General features: G+C 37.1%; 1 protein-coding gene across 1 annotated transcript; it reads right to left on the bottom strand.

Moving 5' to 3' along the window:
• Positions 1 to 9,865: 9,865 nt before the first annotated feature.
• On the bottom strand, positions 9,866 to 16,522 carry HOXC11 (homeobox C11). Its single transcript, XM_053967396.1, has 2 exons — positions 15,868 to 16,522; positions 9,866 to 10,098 (listed from the first exon to the last, which is right to left on the bottom strand). Exons 1-2 carry the CDS (start codon positions 16,520 to 16,522, stop codon positions 9,866 to 9,868), a joined length of 888 nt encoding a protein of 295 aa, XP_053823371.1.
• Positions 16,523 to 20,409: the final 3,887 nt, after the last annotated feature.

Below are 20,409 nucleotides of genomic sequence, written 5' to 3'. Positions count from 1 at the left end.
ATGGGAATAAAAGGGTAAAAAAAAGGAAATAAAAGTGTGAAAATCGGAACTAAAAGGGAAAATATGGATAAAAATGGAAATAAAAGTGTGAAAATCGGGACTAAAAGGGGAAATAACGGAAATAAAAGTGTGAAAATCGGGTCTAAGAGGGGAAATATGGATAGAAATGGAAATAAAAAGGTAAATAAAGGCAATAAAAGTGTGAAAATCTGGACTAAGAGGGGAAATATGGATAAAAGTTGAAATTAAAAGGTAAATAAAGTAAATAAAAGTGTGAAATTGGTGACTAAAAGGGGGAATCAAGGGACTAAAAGGGGAAATATGGATAAAAAAGGAAATAAAAGTGTAAATAAAGGAAATAAAAGTGTGAAAATCGGGACTGAAAGGGGAAATAAAGGGAATAAAAGGGGAAATATGGATAAAAATGGAAATAAAAGGGGAAATATGGATAAAAATGGAAATAAAAGGTAAATAAAGGCAATAAAAGTGTGAAATTCGGGACTAAGAGGGGAAATCATGGATAAAAAAACGAAATAAAAAGTTAAATAAAGGAAATAAAAGTGTGAAATTCGGGACTAAGAGGGGAAATCATGGGACTAAAAGGGGAAATATGGATAAAAGTTGAAATAAAAGGTAAATAAAGGAAATAAAAGGTAAATAAAGGCAATAGAAGTGTGAAATGGGGACTAAAAGGGCAAATATGGATAAAAATGGAAATAAAAGATAAATAAAGGCAATAGAAGTGTGAAATGGGGACTAAAAGTGGAAATCATGGGACTAAAAGGGGAAATATGGATAAAAGTTGAAATAAAAGGTAAAAAAAGGAATTAAAAGATAAATAAAGGCAATAGAAGTGTGAAATGGGGACTAAAAGGGGAAATATGGATAAAAGTTGAAATAAAAGTGTAAATAAAGGAATTAAAATATAAATAAAGGCAATAAAAGTGTGAAATGGGGACTAAGAGGGCAAATATGGATAAAAGTTGAACTTAGAAGGTAAATAAAGAAAATAAAAGTGAAATAAAGGCAATAGAAGTGTGAAATGGGGACTAAGAGGGGAAATATGGATAAAAGTTGAACTTAGAAGGTAAATAAAGGAATTAAAAGTGAAATAAAGGCAATAGAAGTGTGAAATGGGGACTAAAAGGGGAAATATGGATAAAAGTTGAAATAAAAGGTAAATAAAGGCAATAAAAGTGTGAAATGGGGACTAAAAGGGCAAATATGGATAAAAGTTAAAATAAAAGTGTAAATAAAGGAATTAAAAGGTAAATAAAGGCAATAGAAGTGTGAAATGGGGACTAAAAGGGCAAATATGGATAAAAGTTGAAATAAAAGTGTAAATAAAGGAATTAAAAGGTAAATAAAGGCAATAGAAGTGTGAAATGGGGACTAAGAGGGGAAATATGGATAAAAGTTGAACTTAGAAGGTAAATAAAGGAATTAAAAGTGAAATAAAGGCAATAGAAGTGTGAAATGGGGACTAAAAGGGGAAATATGGATAAAAGTTGAAATAAAAGTTAAATAAAGGCAATAAAAGTGTGAAATGGGGACTAAAAGGGCAAATATGGATAAAAGTTAAAATAAAAGTGTAAATAAAGGAATTAAAAGGTAAATAAAGGCAATAGAAGTGTGAAATGGGGACTAAGAGGGGAAATATGGATAAAAGTTGAAATAAAAGTGTAAATAAAGGAATTAAAAGTGAAATAAAGGCAATAGAAGTGTGAAATGGGGACTAAAAGGGGAAATATGGATAAAAGTTGAAATAAAAGTTAAATAAAGGCAATAGAAGTGTGAAATTCGGGACTAAAAGGGGAAATATGGATAAAAGTTGAACTTAGAAGGTAAATAAAGGAATTAAAAGTGAAATAAAGGCAATAGAAGTGTGAAATGGGGACTAAAAGGGGAAATATGGATAAAAGTTGAACTTAGAAGGTAAATAAAGAAAATAAAAGTGAAATAAAGGCAATAGAAGTGTGAAATGGGGACTGAAGCAGCGCAAGAAGCGAATTGCAGCAGCGCGGGCGCGGCCGCCGCTCGGGGCCGTCCCTGCGGAAGCGGCGCGGCCAGAGGGGAATTAACGGAAGGCCTTAATGAGCCCTAATGAGCGCGTCTAGACGGGGCCTTTGTTCCGCCGAGAGCCCAGCGCGGCCGCAGGGCGGCAACTGCGCGGCTTTCAACTCCGCGCTTTGCCTTTTGGGGCTTCTTGGGGCTCTCTGGGATTTTTGGAGCGCTCGGTTTTAGCCAAAGAGGAAAATTGGAATTTTTGTTTTTGTTCCGCTGCCTTTGATCGTTTTATTTCTTCTTTATTTCCTTTTCTTATTTCTTATTTCTTATTTCTTATTTCTTATTTCTTATTTAATACTTTTTATTTTTTATTTCTTATTTTATTATTTAATATTTTATTATTTATTATTCGTTATTCGTTATTCGTTATTTATTATTCGTTATTCATTATTTATTTTCCATTCTTTCTCATTTCTCATTTCATTATTTTTTATTATTTTATTCCTCTTTTTAATTTTATTTTCCCCCCTTTTTCCTTTAAAATATTTCTTTTTTTTTTTTTCCCTTTTTAAGATATTTTTTCCTACTATTTTTTCTTCCTTGTTTTTTTTGCCTTTTTTTCTTTTTTTTTTTAATTTTTATTTTCTTTTTTTTTCCTTTTTTTTTTTTTTTTTTCTTTTTCTTTGCTTCGCTTCTGCTTTTTAAACCATTTTTATTTTGGCTTTTCTTACCTTTATTTTCTTTTCAATTCTTTTTATTTTTCATCTTTTGGGGCATCTTTTAAACTTTTTGTTTTGGTTTGGTTTGGTCATTTTGGTTTTTTTGTGGTTTTTTTGTTTGTTTGTTTGTTTTTTTACTTTTTGGGCGTTTCTAAACTTGTTTTTTTTACTTTTTTGGGTTTTATTTTGCTTTTTTGGGGGGAGTATTTTCCCCAGGCCTCAAAGCCGCCTCTGATCTCCGTCTTTATTTTCATTTTCCCCTCCAAAAAAAACCCCGATTTTTTTCAGGTTTTAGGCCCAGCAGAAGCGGCAAAAACAAAGAGAAATAAAGGGGGAAAAAGAGAAATAAAGGGGGAAAAGAGAAATAAAAGGGAAAAAGATAAATAAATAAAGAGAAATAAAGAGAAATAAAGGGGGGGAAGAGAAATAAAGAAAAAGAAAGAGAAATAAAGAGGAAAAAAGAGAAATAAAGAGAAATAAAGGGGAAAAAAGAGAAATACAGAAAAATAAAGAGAAATAAAGGGGAAAAAGAGAAATAAAAATAAATAAAGAGAAATAAAGGGGGGAAAAGAAAAATAAAGATAAATAAAGGGGAACAAAGAGAAATAAAGAGAAATAAGGGGGAAAAAAGAGAAATAAAGAGAAATAAAGGGGAACAAAGAGAAATAAAGAGAAATAAAGGGGGAAAAAGAGAAATAAAGAGAAATAATGGGGAAAAAAGAGAAATAAAGGTGAAAAAAGAGAAATAAAGAGAAATAAGGGGGAACAAAGAGAAATAAAGAGAAATAAAGGGGAAAAAAAGAGAAATAAAGAGAAATAAAGGGGAAAAAAGAGAAATAAAGAGAAATAAGGGGGGAAAAAGGGAAATAAAGAGAAATAAAGGGGAAAAAAGAGAAATAAAGGTGAAAAAAGAGAAATAAAGAGAAATAAGGGGGAACAAAGAGAAATAAAGAGAAATAAAGGGGAAAAAAAGAGAAATAAAGAGAAATAAAGGGGAAAAAAAGAGAAATAAAGAGAAATAAAGGGGAAAAAAGAGAAATAAAGAGAAATAAAGGGGAAAAAAGAGAAATAAAGAGAAATAAAGGGGAAAAAAGAGAAATAAAGAGAAATAAAGGGGGGAAAAAGAGGAAAATAAAGAGAAATAAAGCGAAATAAAACGGAATAAAGCAAAATAAAGAGAAAAAAAAAAGAGGAAAAATAGAATTAAAGCTAAAGAAAGAGAAAAATAAAGTGAAATAAAGCGAAATAAAAAAGAAATAAAATCCCTTTTCCCCCGCGTTAATGAGAACCAGCCCAGGCCGATCCCTCGCAGCTCTGGCACGGCTTTAATTGGGATTTAATTGGGATTTAATTACGATTTAATTACGATTTAATTGCGCTTTAATTGCGAACCCGCCGCGGTTTTTGGGGTTTTTTTGTTGTTTTTTTTTTTTTCCCCTCCCATAAACCGCGGCCGCCATCAAAGCGGATTTTTGGGGGGTTTTTGGGGCTTTTTTTGGGGGTTTTTTGGTTGTTTTTTCCTCCTTTACCAGCGGCGCGCTTTGAAAGGGAGCGGGGATTTTACAGCAGCGCGGATCAACGAATAAATGAGATTTATTTCGCTTTTTTTGGGCTTTTTCCGGTTTTTTCTCGCTTTTATCCCCTCCTTTCCAACGCCATAAAATCCCGGAATTGCCGATTTTGACCCCAAAGTGGAACCCGACGCTTTTTGTTCCTTCCCGGGAAATTCTTCCCGAAAAAAAACAACAAAAAAAGTCGGAAAAAAAGAGAAAAAAACACAAAAAAAAAGAATTTGTGGCTGTGAACTTGTTGGGATTTCCCGAAAAACTTGACTTTGGATTTGGGGTTTGGGCTCCTTGACTGAGGCGCGCGGAATTCGCAATTTTCGCACTTTTTTTTGGGGTTTTTGTGGGTTTTTTTGGGGTTTTTGGGGTTTTTTTTTGGGGTTTTGGGAAGGGGGAAATGAAATTTAAGAAATAAAAAAAAATTAAAGGTAAATAAAAAAAAAAGGGTTGGAATGATGAGGGGTAAGAATGAAAAAGTGGAGGGGGTTTGGGGTGAAAAGAGGAATAAAAAAAATAATAAAAATAATAACAAAAGAATAATAAAAATAAAAATAGGAATAAAAAATAAGAAGTAAAAGAGGAAAGTAGGAATCAAAATAAGAATAAAAAGAGGAAATAGGAATAAAAATAAGAATAAAAAAAGAATAAAATAAGAATAAAATAAGAATAAAAATAGGAGTAAAAATAAGAATAAAAAAAGAATAAAAATAAGACTAAAATAAGAATAAAAATAGGAATAAAAACAAGAATAAGAACAAGAATAAAAATAGGAAAATAGGAATAAAATAGGAATTAAAATAAGAATAAAATAAGGAAAATAGGAATAAAAATAGGAATAAAAAGAATCAAATAAAAATAGGAATAAAAATAGGAAAATATAAATAAAATAGGAATAAAAATAGGAATAAAAATCGGAATAAAATAGGAATAAGAATAAAAATCAAATAAAAATAGGAATAAAAATAGGAATAAAAATTGGAATAAAAATAGGAAGATAGGAATAAAATAGGAATAAAAAGAAGAATAAAATAAGAATAAAAATAGGAATAAAAATAAAATAAAAATAGGAATAGGAATAATAAAATAATAATGGGAATAATAAAATAAGACCAGGGATAAGATAAGAGCAGGAGTAGGAATAGGAATAAGAAAATAAAAATAATTTTTAAACCAAAAGAAGAGGCTCGAAATCAAAATAAATAATGTAAAAAAAAGTAAATTATTTTAAGAGTAAATAAAAATAAAATCAAAATATAAATGTAAAAAAGTGAAATTAAAACCGCAATCAAATGCAAATCAAATAGAATTAAAGGAAATAATAATAGAATAAAAGATCGAAGTATCAAAATAAAGAGATAAACATATCAAAATCTATCGATCTAAATAATTCTATAAAAACATCAAAATAAATCTATAAAAATTCAAAATAAACCTATAAAAAATCAAAAGAAATCTATAAAAATCCAAATAAATAAATAAAAAATCAAAATAAATCTATAAAAATCCAAATAAATCTATTAAAAATCCAAATAAATCTATTAAAAATCAAAATAAACCTATAAAAAAATCAAAATAAATCTATAAAAATCCAAATAAATAAATAAAAAATCAAAATAAATCTATAAAAATCCAGATAAATCTATTAAAAATGAAAATAAATAAATAAATAAATAAAAATAAAGAAATCAAACTAAATCTATTAAAAATGAAAATAAAGCTATAAAAATCAAAATAAATCTATCAAAATATCAAAATAATAATATAAAAAATCAACATAAACCTATATAAAAAATCAAAATAAATCTATCAAAATATCAAAATAAATCTATAAAAAATCAAAATAAATTTATAAAAATATGAAAATAAACCTATTAAAAATGAAAATAAATCTATTAAAAATTAAATAAACATATAAAAAATCAAAATAAATCCATTAAAATACCAAAATAAACCTATAAAAAATCCAAATAAACCTATAATAAAATCAAAATAAATATATTAAAAAATCCAAATAAATCTATAAAAAAATTAAATAAACATGTTAATTAATGAAAATAAATCTATAAAAAATGAAAATAAACCGATAAAAAAATTGAAAATAAATCTATTAAAAATTACAAATAAATCTATTAAAAAAAATTAAATCAGCAGGGTAATAAATGAAAATAAAGGTATAAAAAAGAAAATAAACCGATAAAAAATGAGACTAAATCTATTAAAAAACCAAAATAAATCTATTAAAAATCAAAATAAATCTATAAATAAATCAAAATAAACCGATAAAAATCAAAATCAATATATTAAAAATTAAAATAAATCTACTTAAAAATCCAAATAAATATAAAAAAAAAGTAAATAAACCGATAAAAAATGAAAATAAACCTATAAAAAATTAAATAAACATGTTAATAAATGAAAATAAATCTATAAAAAATGAAAATAAACCTATAAAAAATTAAATAAACATGTTAATAAATGAAAATAAATCTATCAAAAATGAAAATAAACCTATAAAAAATGAAAATAAACTTATAAAATACGAAAATAAACCTATAAAAATAAAAAAAACCTATAAAATAATGAAAATAAACCGACAAAAAACGAAAAAATCAATAAAAATGACAATAAACCGATAAAAATGAAAATAAACCGATAAAAAGTGAAAATAACCCGATAAAACATGAAAACAACTCTATAAAGAATGAAAATAAACCGATAAAAATGAAAATAAACCGATAAAAATAAAAATAACCCGATAATAAATGAAAATAAATCTATAAAAGTTTTAAATTAATTTATTAAAAAAGAAAATAACCCGATAAAAAATGAAAATAAACCGATAATAAATGAAAATAACCCGATAAAAAAAGAAAACAAACATTTAAATAATGAAAATAATCATATAAAAAATGAAAATAAACCTATAAAAAATAAAAATAACCCGATAATAAATGAAAATACCTCTATAATAAATGAAAATAAACCGATAAAAATTAAATAAACCTATAAATAATGAAAATAAACCGATAAAAATGAAAATAAACCTATAAAAATTAAATAAACCTATAAATAATGAAAATAAACTGATAAAAAATGAAAATAAACCGATAAAAAATGAAAATAACTCGATAAAAAATGAAAATAAACCGATAAAAATGAAAATAAACCGATAAAAAATGAAAATAACTCGATAAAAAATGAAAATAAACCTATAAAAATTAAATAAACCTATAAAAAAAAAGAAAATAAACTTTTAAAAAATGAAAATAACTCGATTAAAAAATGGAAATAAACCGATAATACATGAAAATAACTCTATAAAAATGAAAATAACTCTATAATAAATGAAAATAAACCGATAAAAAATTAAAATAAACCGATAAATAAAGAAAATAAACCTATAATAAATGAAAATAACCCTATAATAAATGAAAATAAACCGATAAAAAAAAGAAAATAAACATTTAAAAAATGAAAATAACTCTATAAAAAATGGAAATAACCCGATAAAATAATGAAAATAAACCAATAAAAAATGAAAAAAATCTATAATAAATGAAAATAAACCTATAAAAATGAAAATAACTCTATAATAAATGAAAATAAACCTATAAAAATTAAATAAATCTATAATAAATTAAAATAAACCGATAAATAATGAAAATAACCCGATAAAAAATGAAAATAAAGCGATAAATAATTAAAATTCCGCGAAGCCGGAGCAGGCGCGCTGGGGCCGGAGGAGCCGGGGGCGGAGCCGGGGGCGGAGCCGGGAGGAGCAGGGGGAGGAGCCGGGGGAGGAGCCTGAGCCGAGCCCCGCCCGAAAATTCCCGATTTTCGGCCGGCGGGAGCCTCGGGAAGAGCGAAATGCCAAGAAAAGCTGCACTAAAACCCCGCCGGACACCAGAACCTTTTTATTCCGCGCATTCCCTCGCTTTACAACACACAAATTCTGATTTTTTTTAAGCATTTTTCACCTTTTCCGCGATTTTTTTTCTTCGCTTCTTCTATTCCCGACAACGAAAATGACAGAAAATTAAAATACAAAAGAAAACCGCGGCCGGGTTGATGCACGAAGCGCTGGAAATTGGATTTTTCTGCCTGGATTTGACCCCAAAAGTTGATTTTTTTTGCTCATTGTCCTCTTGAAGATGTGGGAATTTGGGGGAAATTTTCATTTTTTGCCCCAAATTTGGCGCGTTTGGGGTGGAAACTCCCAGGGCAGCAGCGGCCCCGCGGTTGAGTTGAAATTCTCGTGTGCCTGAAGGAGAATAAAAATTAAAATAATATAATAATATAATAATTATAATAATAAAAAATATATATATTAAAAAAAAAGGAGTTACGGGTTGTTCGGGGTGAAAAATAAAAAAAAAAAAAGGGAAAAGAATTAAAATTAAATAAAGTCCGCGGAGTTCAAGTCCTTGAAATTAGGGGGAAAACGACCAAAAGTCAGGAAAATCAGGAAAAACTAGGAAAAATTAAGGAAAATAAGGGGGAAAAAGGAACAAATAAGGAAAGAAAAACAAAAAAAAAATCAGGAAAAATATGAAAAAATACATTAAAAATCAGAAAAAAAAAAATCAGAAAAAACAAGGGAAAAAACCCAGAAAAAAATCAGGGAAAAAAATTTTGAAAATAAATCAGAAAAAAATATTTTTTTGGAAAAAAATCACAAAAAAAAAAGCAGAAAAAATCAGAAAAAATCAGGAAAAACAGAGAAAAAAATCAGAAAAAAAACAGAAAAAAATCAGGAAAAAAAAAATCAGGAAAAAAAAATCATGAAAAAAATTCATAAAAATCCGGAAAAAATCAGAAAAAAATCAGGAAAAAAAATCCGAAAAAAAATCAGAAAAAAAAAATCAGAAAAAAATCAGAATAAAATCCGAAAAAAATTCATAAAAATCAGGAAAAATTCAGAAAAAAATCCGAAAAATTCAGAAAAAATCAGGAAAAAATCAGAAAAAATTCAGAAAAAATTAGAAAAAAAATCAGAAAAAAATCAGAAAAAAAAATCATAAAAATCAGGAAAAATTCAGAAAAAACAAAACAGGAAAAAATTAAAAAAAATCAGAAAAAATCAGAAAAAAATTTGAATAAAATCAGAAAAAAATTCATTAAAAATCAAAAAAAAATTCAGAATAAAATCAGAAAAAAATCATAAAAAATCAGGAAAAATCAGAAAAAAAAAATCAGAAAAAAATCAGAGAAAAAAAAAAAAAAAAAAAACCAGGAAAAATCAGAAAAAAAATCCGAAAAAATTCAGAAAAAAATCAGAAAAAAAATCCGAAAAAATTCATAAAAAATCAGAAAAAAATTCATAAAAATTCAGAAAAAAATCCGGAAAAATCCGAAAAAAATCAGAAAAAAATCCGGAAAAAATCCGAAAAAATTCAGGGAAAAAATCAGAATAAAATCAGAAAAAAAAAATCATAAAAAATCAGGAAAAATTCAGAGAAGAATCAGAAAAAAACCCCGAATAACCCCAGCAAAACCCCGCCACAGCCCCTGACAAAAGCCCCGAAAGGCTGCAGGAAGGCGCGCGCGGCCCGCGGGAGCGGCGGCGCGCGGCTCTCACAACAAGGGGTTCCCGGAGAAATACTGCAGGCGGTCCCGGCTCAGCTTCTTCTCCTTCATGCGCCGGTTCTGGAACCAGATCTTCACCTGCCGGTCGCTGAGGTTCAGCAGCCGCGAGAGCTGCAGCCGCTTCTCCTTGTTGATGTAAACGTTGAAAAAAAACTCCCGCTCCAGCTCCCGGATCTGGAATTTGGAGTACGGGCAGCGCTTCTTCCTCGTCCTGGGAGCGCCTGGGGAAAGGGGGAAAGCGAATTAAAAATAGGGATGGCTGGGCAGAAAATGGGGAATTAGAAATAGGGATAGGTGCGGGAAATGGGGAATTAAAAATAGCGATGGGTGGGCAGAAAATGGGGGAAATAGAGTGGAAAAAATAATAATTAAAATAGGGATGGGTGGGATGAAAATGGGATGGATGGAGTGGGAAATATGAAATTAAAAATAGGGATGGGTGGGATGAAAATGGGATGGAGACGCTGAAGAAGAATTCCCGCTCCAGCTCCCGGATCTGGAATTTGGAGTACGGGCAGCGCTTCTTCCTCGTCCTGGGAGCGCCTGGGGGAAGGGGGAAAGGGAATTAAAAATAGGGATGGGCGCGGGAAATGGGGAATTAAAAATAGCGATGGGTGGGATGAAAATGGGAAGAAGAAAATGGAAAAAAAAATAGCGGTGGATGGGGGAAATGTGAAATTTAAAATAGGGCTGGGTGGGGGAAAGGTGGAATTAAAAATAGGGGTGGGTGGGATGAAAATGGGGGAAATAGAATGGAAAAATAATCATTAAAATAGGGATGGGTTGGGAAAAAGTGAAATTTAAAGTAGGGATGGGTGGGATGAAAATGGGATGGAGGGAGTGGGAAATATGAAATTTAAAAAGGGGTGGGTGGGGGAAATGTGGAATTAAAAATAGGGATGGGTGGGATGAAAATGGGAAAAATGGACTGGAAATTTAATAATAAAAAAAGGGATAGGTGGGATGAAAATGGGGAAAATAGAATGGAAAAATAATAATTTTAAAAAGGGATGGGTAGGGGAAATGTGAAATTAAAGAAGGGATGGGTGGGATGAAAATGGGAAAAATAGACTGGGAAATTTAATAATAAAAAAGGGATAGGTGGGCTGAAAATGGGATGGATGGAGTGGAAAAATTAATAATTCAAAAAGGGATAGGTGGGCTGAAAATGGGAAAAAAATAACCTGGGAAATATGAAATTAAAAAAGGGATAGGTGGGCTGAAAATGGGATGAATAGCTGGAAAACGAATAATTAAAAAAAAAAAAGGGGGTGTGGCCCGAAAAAATTGATAAATTTCCTGAAAAAATAAATTATTCTAAAAGGGATTGGTAGCCAAAAAAAGGGAAAATATACTGAAAAAATCCGTAATTTTAACAAGGGATGGGTGGCCCGAAAAAGGGAGAAATAGCCTGGAAAAATCGGTAATTTTAAACGGGATGGGTAACCTGAAAAAGGGAGAAATATACTGGAAAAAGAAATGATTCTAGAAGGGATGAGTGGCCCGAAAATGGGGTAAATCCACTGAAAAAGGAAGTAATGGGTAACCCAAAAAAGGAATAAATATCCCGAAAGGAGAAATGATCCCAAAAGGGATGGGCAGCCCAAAAAGGGATGGATAACCCCAAAAGGAATAAAGAATAATTAACCCCAAAAGGAAGAAATAACCCCACAAGGAAAAAATAACCCCAAAAGGAAAAAATAACCCCAAAAATTCATAAATACCCCAAAAAGAAGAAATAACCCACAAGGAGCAAATAACCCCAAAAGGAAAAATAATCCCAAAAATTCATAAATAGCCCAAAAAGAAGAAATAACCCACAAAGAGCAAATAACCCCAAAAGGAAAAAATAACCCCAAAATTCATAAATACCCCAAGAGGAAGAAATAACCCACAAGGTGCAAATAACCCCAAAAGGAAAAAATAACCCCAAAATTCATAAATACTCAAAAAGGAACAAAGAACCCACAAGGTGCAAATAACCCCAAAAGGAAAAAATAACCCCAAAATTCATAAATACTCAAAAAGGAACAAAGAACCCACAAGGAATAAATAACCCCAAAAGGAAAAATAATCCCAAAAATTCATAAATACCCCAAGAGGAAGAAATAACCCACAAGGTGCAAATAACCCCAAAAGGAAAAATAACCCCAAAAATTCATAAATACCCCAAAAGGAAGAAATAACCCACAAGGTGCAAATAACCCCAAAAGGAAAAATAATCCCAAAAATTCATAAATACCCCAAAAGGAACAAAGAACCCACAAACAGCAAATAACCTCAAAAGGAAAAAATAACCCCAAAAATTCATAAATACTCCAAAAGGAACAAAGAACCCACAAAGAGCAAATAACCTCAAAAGGAAAAAATAACCCCAAAAATTCATAAATACTCCAAAAGGAACAAAGAACCCACAAAGAGCAAATAACCCCAAAAGGAAAAAATAACCCCAAAAATTCACAAATAGCCCAAAAGGAACAAAGAACCCACAAGGTGCAAATAACCCCAAAAGGAAAAATAATCCCAAAAATTCATAAATACCCCAAAAGGAAGAAATAACCCACAAGGTGCAAATAACTCCAAAAGGAAAAAATAACCCCAAAATTCATAAATAGCCCAAAAAGGAATAAGTACCCCCAAAATTAATAAATAACCCCAAAAGGAATAAATACCCCAAAAGGGATTTATTGCCTCAAAAATAAATCAATACCCCATGAAGGAATAAATACCCCAAAAATAAATAAATACCCCAAAATTAATAAATAACCCCAAAAGGAATAAATACCCCAAAGGGATTTAATACCCCATGAAGGAATAAATACCCCAAAAATAAATAAATACCCAAAAATTAATAAATAACCCCAAAAGGAATAAATAGCCGAAAAATTAATAAATCACCCCAAAAGGAATAAATACCCCAAAAGGAATAAATACCCCAAAAGGAATAAATACCCCAAAGGGATTTAATACCCCAAAAAAGGAATAAATACCCCAAAAATGAACAAATACCACAAAAATTAATAAATAGCCCCAAAAATGAACAAATACCCCCAAAAATTAATAAATACCCCAAAAGGAATTAATAAAAGGAATTAATAAATACCCCAAAAATGAACAAATACCCCCAAAAATTAATAAATACCCCAAATACCAGGAATTAATAAAAAGGAATTAATAAATACCCCAAAAATGAACAAATACCCCCAAAAATAAATAAACACCCCATGAAGGAATAAATATCCCAAAAAATAACAAACACCCCAAAAAAAAACCCTCGATATCCTGGAAGAATAACTCACCTCACGAGGAAAAATTCCCCTAAAAGGAAGAAATTCCCAAAAAAAAAAAGGAACAAAAAAAACCCAAAAAGCCGCGGCTGAAATTTGGGATTCCTGGGAGGGCTGCGGGCGCCCTCGGAGCGGATTTGTCGGGAATTTTTCCAGCCCGCCCGGGGATGAAGGCAGATTTGGGGATTTTTGGGAGAGAAAAGAGGGATTTTTGGGGTTTTGGGAGAGAAAAGAGGGATTTTTGGGGTTTTGGGAGAGAAAAGAGGGATTTTTGGGATTTTTGGGAGAGAAAAGAGGGATTTTTGGGAGAGAAAAGAGGGATTTTTGGGATTTTTGGGAGAGAAAAGAGGGATTTTTGGGAGAGAAAAGAGGGATTTTTGGGATTTTTGGGAGAGAAAAGAGGGATTTTTGGGAGAGAAAAGAGGGATTTTTGGGAGAGAAAAGAGGGATTTTTGGGGTTTTGGGAGAGAAAAGAGGGATTTTTGGGAGAGAAAAGAGGGATTTTTGGGGTTTTGGGAGAGAAAAGAGGGATTTTTGGGAGAGAAAAGAGGGATTTTTGGGAGAGAAAAGAGGGATTTTTGGGAGAGAAAAGAGGGATTTTTGGGATTTTTGGGAGAGAAAAGAGGGATTTTTGGGATTTTTGGGAGAGAAAAGCCGGGTTTGGGGTGGGTTAAGCGGAGTTTAGGGGAGGGAAGGGGATCAAAGCAGAGCCGCTATCGGCGCGGTGATTTAGGTCGGGATTAGCGAGGCCGAGCTGCGGTTCCGCACCAGTTTTTGATTAACTCCAGCCCTCGCCACACACGCGAGGGAAGGGAATCAAAGCGGGGAAATTCGGGATTGGGGATCCCAGGAGGCGCCGGCGAGGAAAAACAGCCCCCCGCTAAAAAAAAATAAAAATCCCAAAAGGAAAAGCACCCCACCCCAAAAAAAGAAAAAAATCCCCCCGAAAAATCTCAAAAGAAGGAGCAGCCAAAAAAAAAAAAGATCCCAAAAGGCAGAATATTCCCCTCGAAAAAATCCCAAAAGGCAAAGCACCCCCCCAAAAAAAATTCCCCACGAAAAATCCCAAAAGAAGGAGCAGCCAAAAAAAAAAGATTCCAAAAGGCAGAATATTCCCCTCTAAAAAATCCCAAAAGGCAAAGCACCCCACCCCCCTAAAAAATCCCCCCAAAAAATCCCGAAAGAAAAGAACGGCCCAAAAAAAAATCCCAAAAAAGATCCCAAAAAAGATCCCAAAAAATCCCAAAAGAAGGAGCAGCCAAAAAAAAAAGATCCCAAAAGGCAGAATATTCCCCTCGAAAAAATCCCAAAAGGCAAAGCACCCCACCCCCCCAAAAAAAATACCCCCCAAAAAAATCCCAAAAGAAAGAGCAGCCAAAAAAAAAAGATTCCAAAAGGCAGAATATTCTCCTCTAAAAAATCCCAAAAGGCAAAGCACCCCACCCCCCCAAAGAACCCCCCCCAAAAAATCCCGAAAGAAAAGAACGGCCCAAAAAAAAATCCCAAAAAAGATCCCAAAAAAGATCCCAAAAAAGATCCCAAAAAAGATCCCAAAAGAAAGAGCAGCCAAAAAAAAAAAAGATTCCAAAAGGCAGAATAGTCTCCTCTAAAAAATCCCAAAAGGCAAAGCACCCCACCCCCCCAAAAAAAATTCCCCACGAAAAATCACAAAAGAAAGAACAGCCCAAAAAAAAATCCCAAAAAAGATCCCAAAAGGCAGAACATTCCCCTCAAAAAAAAATCCCAAAAGGCAAAAGAGCTCAAAATAACATCCCAAAAGGTAAAAGTCCCCCCCCCCAAAAAAAGATCCCAAAAGGCAAAATTTCCCCCCTCCAAAAAAACCCCAAAAGGCAAAACAGCCCGAAAACCCATCCCAAAAGGCAAAACAGCCCCAAAAATCCCTAAAAACGCCCCAAAAACCGTCCCGGCCTCCCGGAGCGGCGCCGAGGCTGCCCGGAGAGCGGGAAAGGAAATCAAATTAAATCAAATCGAATCAAATCCCTAAAATGAAATTTCAAATGAATTTTAAAGTCCGCGTTCGAGCCGAGCCGAAGGGAAATCCTCTCCTGACAAAGCGCGGCTCGGGAGGGGAGGGTGCGCCTGGAAAACTCCGGGAAAAATTCTCCTTTTCTGCCCCCAATTCCGCCGATTCCTCCCTCACCCCGCGCCTGGCCGGCCACAGAGGGCTCGGCAGCGAGTTTTAATTAGGGATTAATTAAAAAAGCAGCCCCAAAGCGCGGGAAGCGGCGGGGGAAGCCCGCGCGTTCTGCCCAATTGCCTCTCACCCTCGGCAACCCCGATCCTTTAAAACGCCCGCCTAAGTTCATGATCAAAGTTAATATTTGTCACCGGCCGCGCTTTTAAAATTTCACAGACTCCGCCGAGAGAGAGCGAGGGACGTGGCCGCGCTTAACATCCCCGCTTTACGTTTTATTCTCCTTTTTTTTTTTTTTTTTTCTTGTTCTCACACCACTTTTTTTTCCCTTTTTTTTTTTTTTTTTTCCTTTTTCTTTCTTTTTTTTTTTTTTTTTTCCGCCATCGTAAAAAAAAAAAAAAAAAAAACCGGGCAGAGAAAGAAGAAAGCGCTTCGGAGCTTCTCGTAAAATCCTGGCCGCGCTTATAAAACTCCACATAAAAAAGCTCGGCTCGCCAAAGCCCGGCCGGGCTGGGTCTCCCCCCCCGCTTAAGCCCGGCTCAACCTACTCTGAGCGCCGCTCTTGGAGCCCTCCTTGGCTCCCGACGAGGAGGACGCCGAGGCCGAGCCGGGGTTGGCGTTCTCCTCCTCCTCCTCCTCTTCCTCCTCCTCCTGCGCGTTGCCCTCCGCGCTTTTCTCGCCGTCCGCCCTGTCGGGCGCGCTCTCGGCCGCGCACAGCGCGGAGTTCTCGAAGAATCGATCGAAGCCCTGCGGCAGCACCGAGTTCTTGCTCACCCCGGAGTAAAACCCGGGCGGCGGCGGCGGCGCCGCGGCGGCCGGCGCCGGGTGGTGGTGGTGATGATGATGATGGTGGTGGTAATTCTCGTTCTTCATCAGCACCTCGGCGGGCGGGAGGCACTCCCTGTGCATCAGCTCCTCCGCGGAGTAACACGCCGCGTAATTCCCGCGCGGGTGCCATTTCCCCGAGGGCTCCAGCGCGTAGGGCACCTCGCGGGGCACCTGCGCCAGGTTGGCGGCGTACGGGTACGAGATTTGGCGAGCGGGGGCGAACGAGGGCACGGACGGGAAGTCGGGCACGTAGTAGGTGCAGCTGGGCAAGTACAGGTTGCCCGCGCGGTCGCCGAAGTCGCCGCCGCCGCCGCCGGCGCGCTCCTTGCGCGTCTGCGAGGGGCAGAAGTTGCCCAGGTTCACCGAGTTGAACATGCTGGCCCCGGCGCTGTGGAGGGGCTTTTTTTGGGGTTTTGTTTTTTTATATATAAGCCGCGCTGCTCGGGGTTGAGAGGGTTTTTTTTTTTTTTTTTTTTTTTTCGGGTTCTTTTTTTTTTTTTTTTTTTTTTTTTTGGTGTGTGTGTGGAAAGAGCGGGGGGAGGGGGGGTGGGAAAGCGGCGCGGAGGGTGGAAAAAAAAAGGGAATTTTGGGGAGGCGAGGATGACGCGCGCTCCGTCTCAGTCGCTGGCGAGCGCCACGTGATGCCCAAGTAGAAATTGTCATTTCTCGGCCGGGAGCGCCGCAGGAGGGGCGGCCGCGCTGGGGTAAGAGCGCCGGGCCCGAGCGGAGCGGCCGCGCTGCGAGAGCCGGCCCCGGCCCGGGGGCAATTCCGGCCCACACCGGGGGCAATTCCTGCCCCTGAGCGGGGGTAATTTCTGCCCCAGACCGGGGGTAATTCCGGCCCACACCGGGGGTAATTCCTGCTCCGGGCCGGGGGCATTTCCAGCCCAGACCGGGGACATTTCCAGCCCCTGAGCGGGGGTAATTCCTGCCCCAGACCGGGGGTAATTCCTGCCCCTGAGCGGGGGTAATTTCTGCTCCGGGCCGGGGGCAATTCCTGCCCCGGGGCCGGGGGCATTTCCAGCCCCAAACCGGGGGCATTTCCTGCCCCGGGGCCGGGGGCATTTCCAGCCCCAAACCGGAGGCAATTCCAGCCCCGGGGCCGGGGGCATTTCCAGCCCCAAACCGGAGGCAATTCCAGCCCCGGGGCCGGGGGCATTTCCAGCCCCAAACCGGAGGCAATTCCAGCCCCGGCCCGGGGGTAATTCCGGCCCCGGCCCGGGGGCAATTCCAGCCCAGACCGGGGGCAATTCCAGCACGGATCTGGGGGCATTTCCAGCCCTGGGGGCAATTCCAGTCCCAGACCGGGGACATTTCCAGCCCCTGAGCGGGGGTAATTCCTGCCCCAGACCGGGGGTAATTCCTGCCCCTGAGCGGGGGTAATTTCTGCTCCGGGCCGGGGGCAATTCCTGCCCCGGGGCCGGGGGCATTTCCAGCCCCAAACCGGGGGCATTTCCTGCCCCGGGGCCGGGGGCATTTCCAGCCCCAAACCGGAGGCAATTCCAGCCCCGGGGCCGGGGGCATTTCCAGCCCCAAACCGGGGGCATTTCCAGCCCCGGGGCCGGGGGCATTTCCAGCCCCAAACCGGAGGCAATTCCTGCCCCGGGGCCGGGGGCATTTCCAGCCCCAAACCGGAGGCAATTCCAGCCCCGGCCCGGGGGTAATTCCGGCCCCGGCCCGGGGGCAATTCCAGCCCAGACCGGGGGCAATTCCAGCACGGATCTGGGGGCATTTCCAGCCCCGGGGGCATTTCCAGCCCCAAACCGGGGGCAATTCCTGCCCAGACCGTGGGCAATTCCAGCACGGATCTGGGGGCATTTCCATCCCCGGGGGCAATTCCATCCCCGGGGGCAATTCCAGCACGGAACTGGGAGCATTTCCATCCCCGGGGGCATTTCTATCCCTGGGGGCATTTCCAGTCCCAGACCGGGGGCATTTCCAGTCCCAGACCGGGGGCAATTCCAGCACGGATCTGGGAGCATTTCCATCCCCGGGGGCATTTCCATCCCCGGGGGCATTTCCATCCCCGGGGGCATTTCCAGCCCCGCGGCTCCCCCAGCGCAGCCCCCGCCTGGGGAACTTGTTGGGGTTTTTTTTTCCCCCCTCCTTTCTTGCTCTTTATTTTTTTTCCCCTCCTCTTCTCGCTCTTTTTCTTTTTCCTTCCATTTTTTACTGTATTTTTCTTCTTTTCCCCTTTCTTCCCCTTTTTCTTACTCTCTCCCTCTTCTCGCTCTTTTTCTTTTCCTTCCAGTTTTATTCTTGTTTTATTCTCTTTCCTCTTTCTTCCTCTTTTTGTTTTTCCTTTCTCTCTCCTCCTCGCTCTTTTTCTGTTATTTACGGGATTTTTAATGTTTTTTTTCTATTTTACCCCTTTCTTACTCTTTTTACTCTCCTCTCCTCCCTCTTTTTCTTTTTCTTTCCCATTTTTTTCTATTTCCCCCTCTTTCTTCCTCTTTTTTCTTCTCCATCCTCCTATTCTCGCTCTTTTTCTTCCAATTTTTAAATTGTTTTTTTTCTCTTTCTCCCTTTCTTGCCCTTTTTTCCTCTCTTCCCTCTTTCTTCCCCTTTTCTTTCCTTCCCCGCTCTTTGCTCTTTTTCTCTTTTTCTCTCTCTTTATCTTTTTACTTTTCTTCCAATTTTTTTCTCTTTCCCCTTTCTTGCTCTTTCTTCCCCTTTTCTTTCCTTTTTTTCCCTCTCATCCCCTTCTTGCCCTTTCTCTTTTTTCTTCCCTTTCCCCCCCGTTTTTCTCCTCCTCCACTTTTTCCTCCCTTTTTTCCTTTCTCCCCTTTTCCCTTTTCTCCTTCCCCCTCCTCGCTCTTTTTTTTATCCTTTCCCTCCCTTCTCGCTCTTTTCCTTTTCTTCCTTTTTCTCCGTTTTCTCTTTTTTTCCTTCCCTTTTTTCTTTTTCCTTTTCCTTCCCTTTCCCCCTCCCTTTTCCCTTTTTATTCCCTCCCTTTCCCCCTAATTTTCAATTTTTTTCCCCCTTTCCCTCTTCCTTTTCTCCCTTTTTTCCACCTTTTTTTCTCCCTTTTTCTCCCTTTTTCCCCCAAATTTTCCCCTCCCGCCGCCTCCAGCGGGGTTTGGCGCTCCAAGGGCTGGAAAATCCCATTTTTATCAAGTTTTTAATCACTCTGATTATTCTAATTTATTATTCCCACCCCTGCAAAAGCTTCAGGCGGCTCCATAAAACCTCGGGAGTTGCAGGGGGAACTTTTTCCCCAATAAACGGGAATTCAGCGAAATTACAAATCCCTCCCGGCCGGGGGAATTAGCGCTAATTAACGAGCCCCTAACAAACGCTAATTACTCCTTCTGCACGTGCTTTTTATGGAAAAAAATCCCGCTCCGGTGCGCGCGAAGTTTCCCAACTTTAAACGCGGAGCAGGCCCGGGGTTTTTAAATGAATTTTACACGAATTAAAATGCATTTAAAATGAATTTTACATGACTTTAAAATGCTTTTTAAATTAATTGTGAATGAATTTTTAAATGGTATTTGAAATGATATTTTTAATGATATTTCCCAATGATTTTTCAATGCCGTTTTTAATGAATTTCGATGCGGATTTCGCGGTTTATCCAGGAAAATAAAGGAAGTGAAATCTCTGCCTGATCAATATTCCAAAGTCTCCCTGAAATATTTATACCATATTGAATATTTCATGCGCGGGTTTATTGGCAATCAATGGCGGCGCTTCCCTCGTTTAGTCCCGAATTAAAATTAAAAACTAAATAAAGAAATAAAAAAAAAAAGAATTTTGATTAAAGTCGTTTGTCTCGCGCCTGGAATCCTCTCTGATCCCCGTCCCGCTGGAATTTATCCCGGGAAAAAAAATCGAAATATCGAAGCGCGGCCGGATATTGGGGAGGTTCGGCCACGGAATTGTCCAACTTTAATTAAAAAAAGAGATTTTAATTTAAAAGAATCGTTCGGGAAGGGGGAAGAAATTCTGAATTTCCTGCGAGATCGGGGCCGAATTCCCGCAGGAAATTCCCTGGAATATTTCGGGATAAATCGGGTTTTTCACCTGGTTGGGATTTCTGAACCTTCCCCGATGCAAAAACTCGGGAAAATCGGGGGTTTTTAATATTTTTCTACATAAATCCAGCAGGAAATTTAAGGGGAAAAAAGGGAAATTTCAAGAGCAGGAAAAGCCTCGATGGCCGCCGCGGGTTTGCTGAGAAAAAAACATCGAAATAAAGTAACAAATTCACCCAAAAAAATGGGAATTTCACCCCCAGATCGCCCGGATTTTACCCCCAA

The sequence above is a fragment of the Vidua chalybeata genome, chromosome 30 (genome assembly GCF_026979565.1).
Source record: "Vidua chalybeata isolate OUT-0048 chromosome 30, bVidCha1 merged haplotype, whole genome shotgun sequence".
NCBI lineage: Eukaryota > Metazoa > Chordata > Aves > Passeriformes > Viduidae > Vidua > Vidua chalybeata.
The sequence above is the reverse complement of the archived record's forward strand: the minus strand, read 5'-3'. Positions and strand labels throughout refer to the sequence as shown.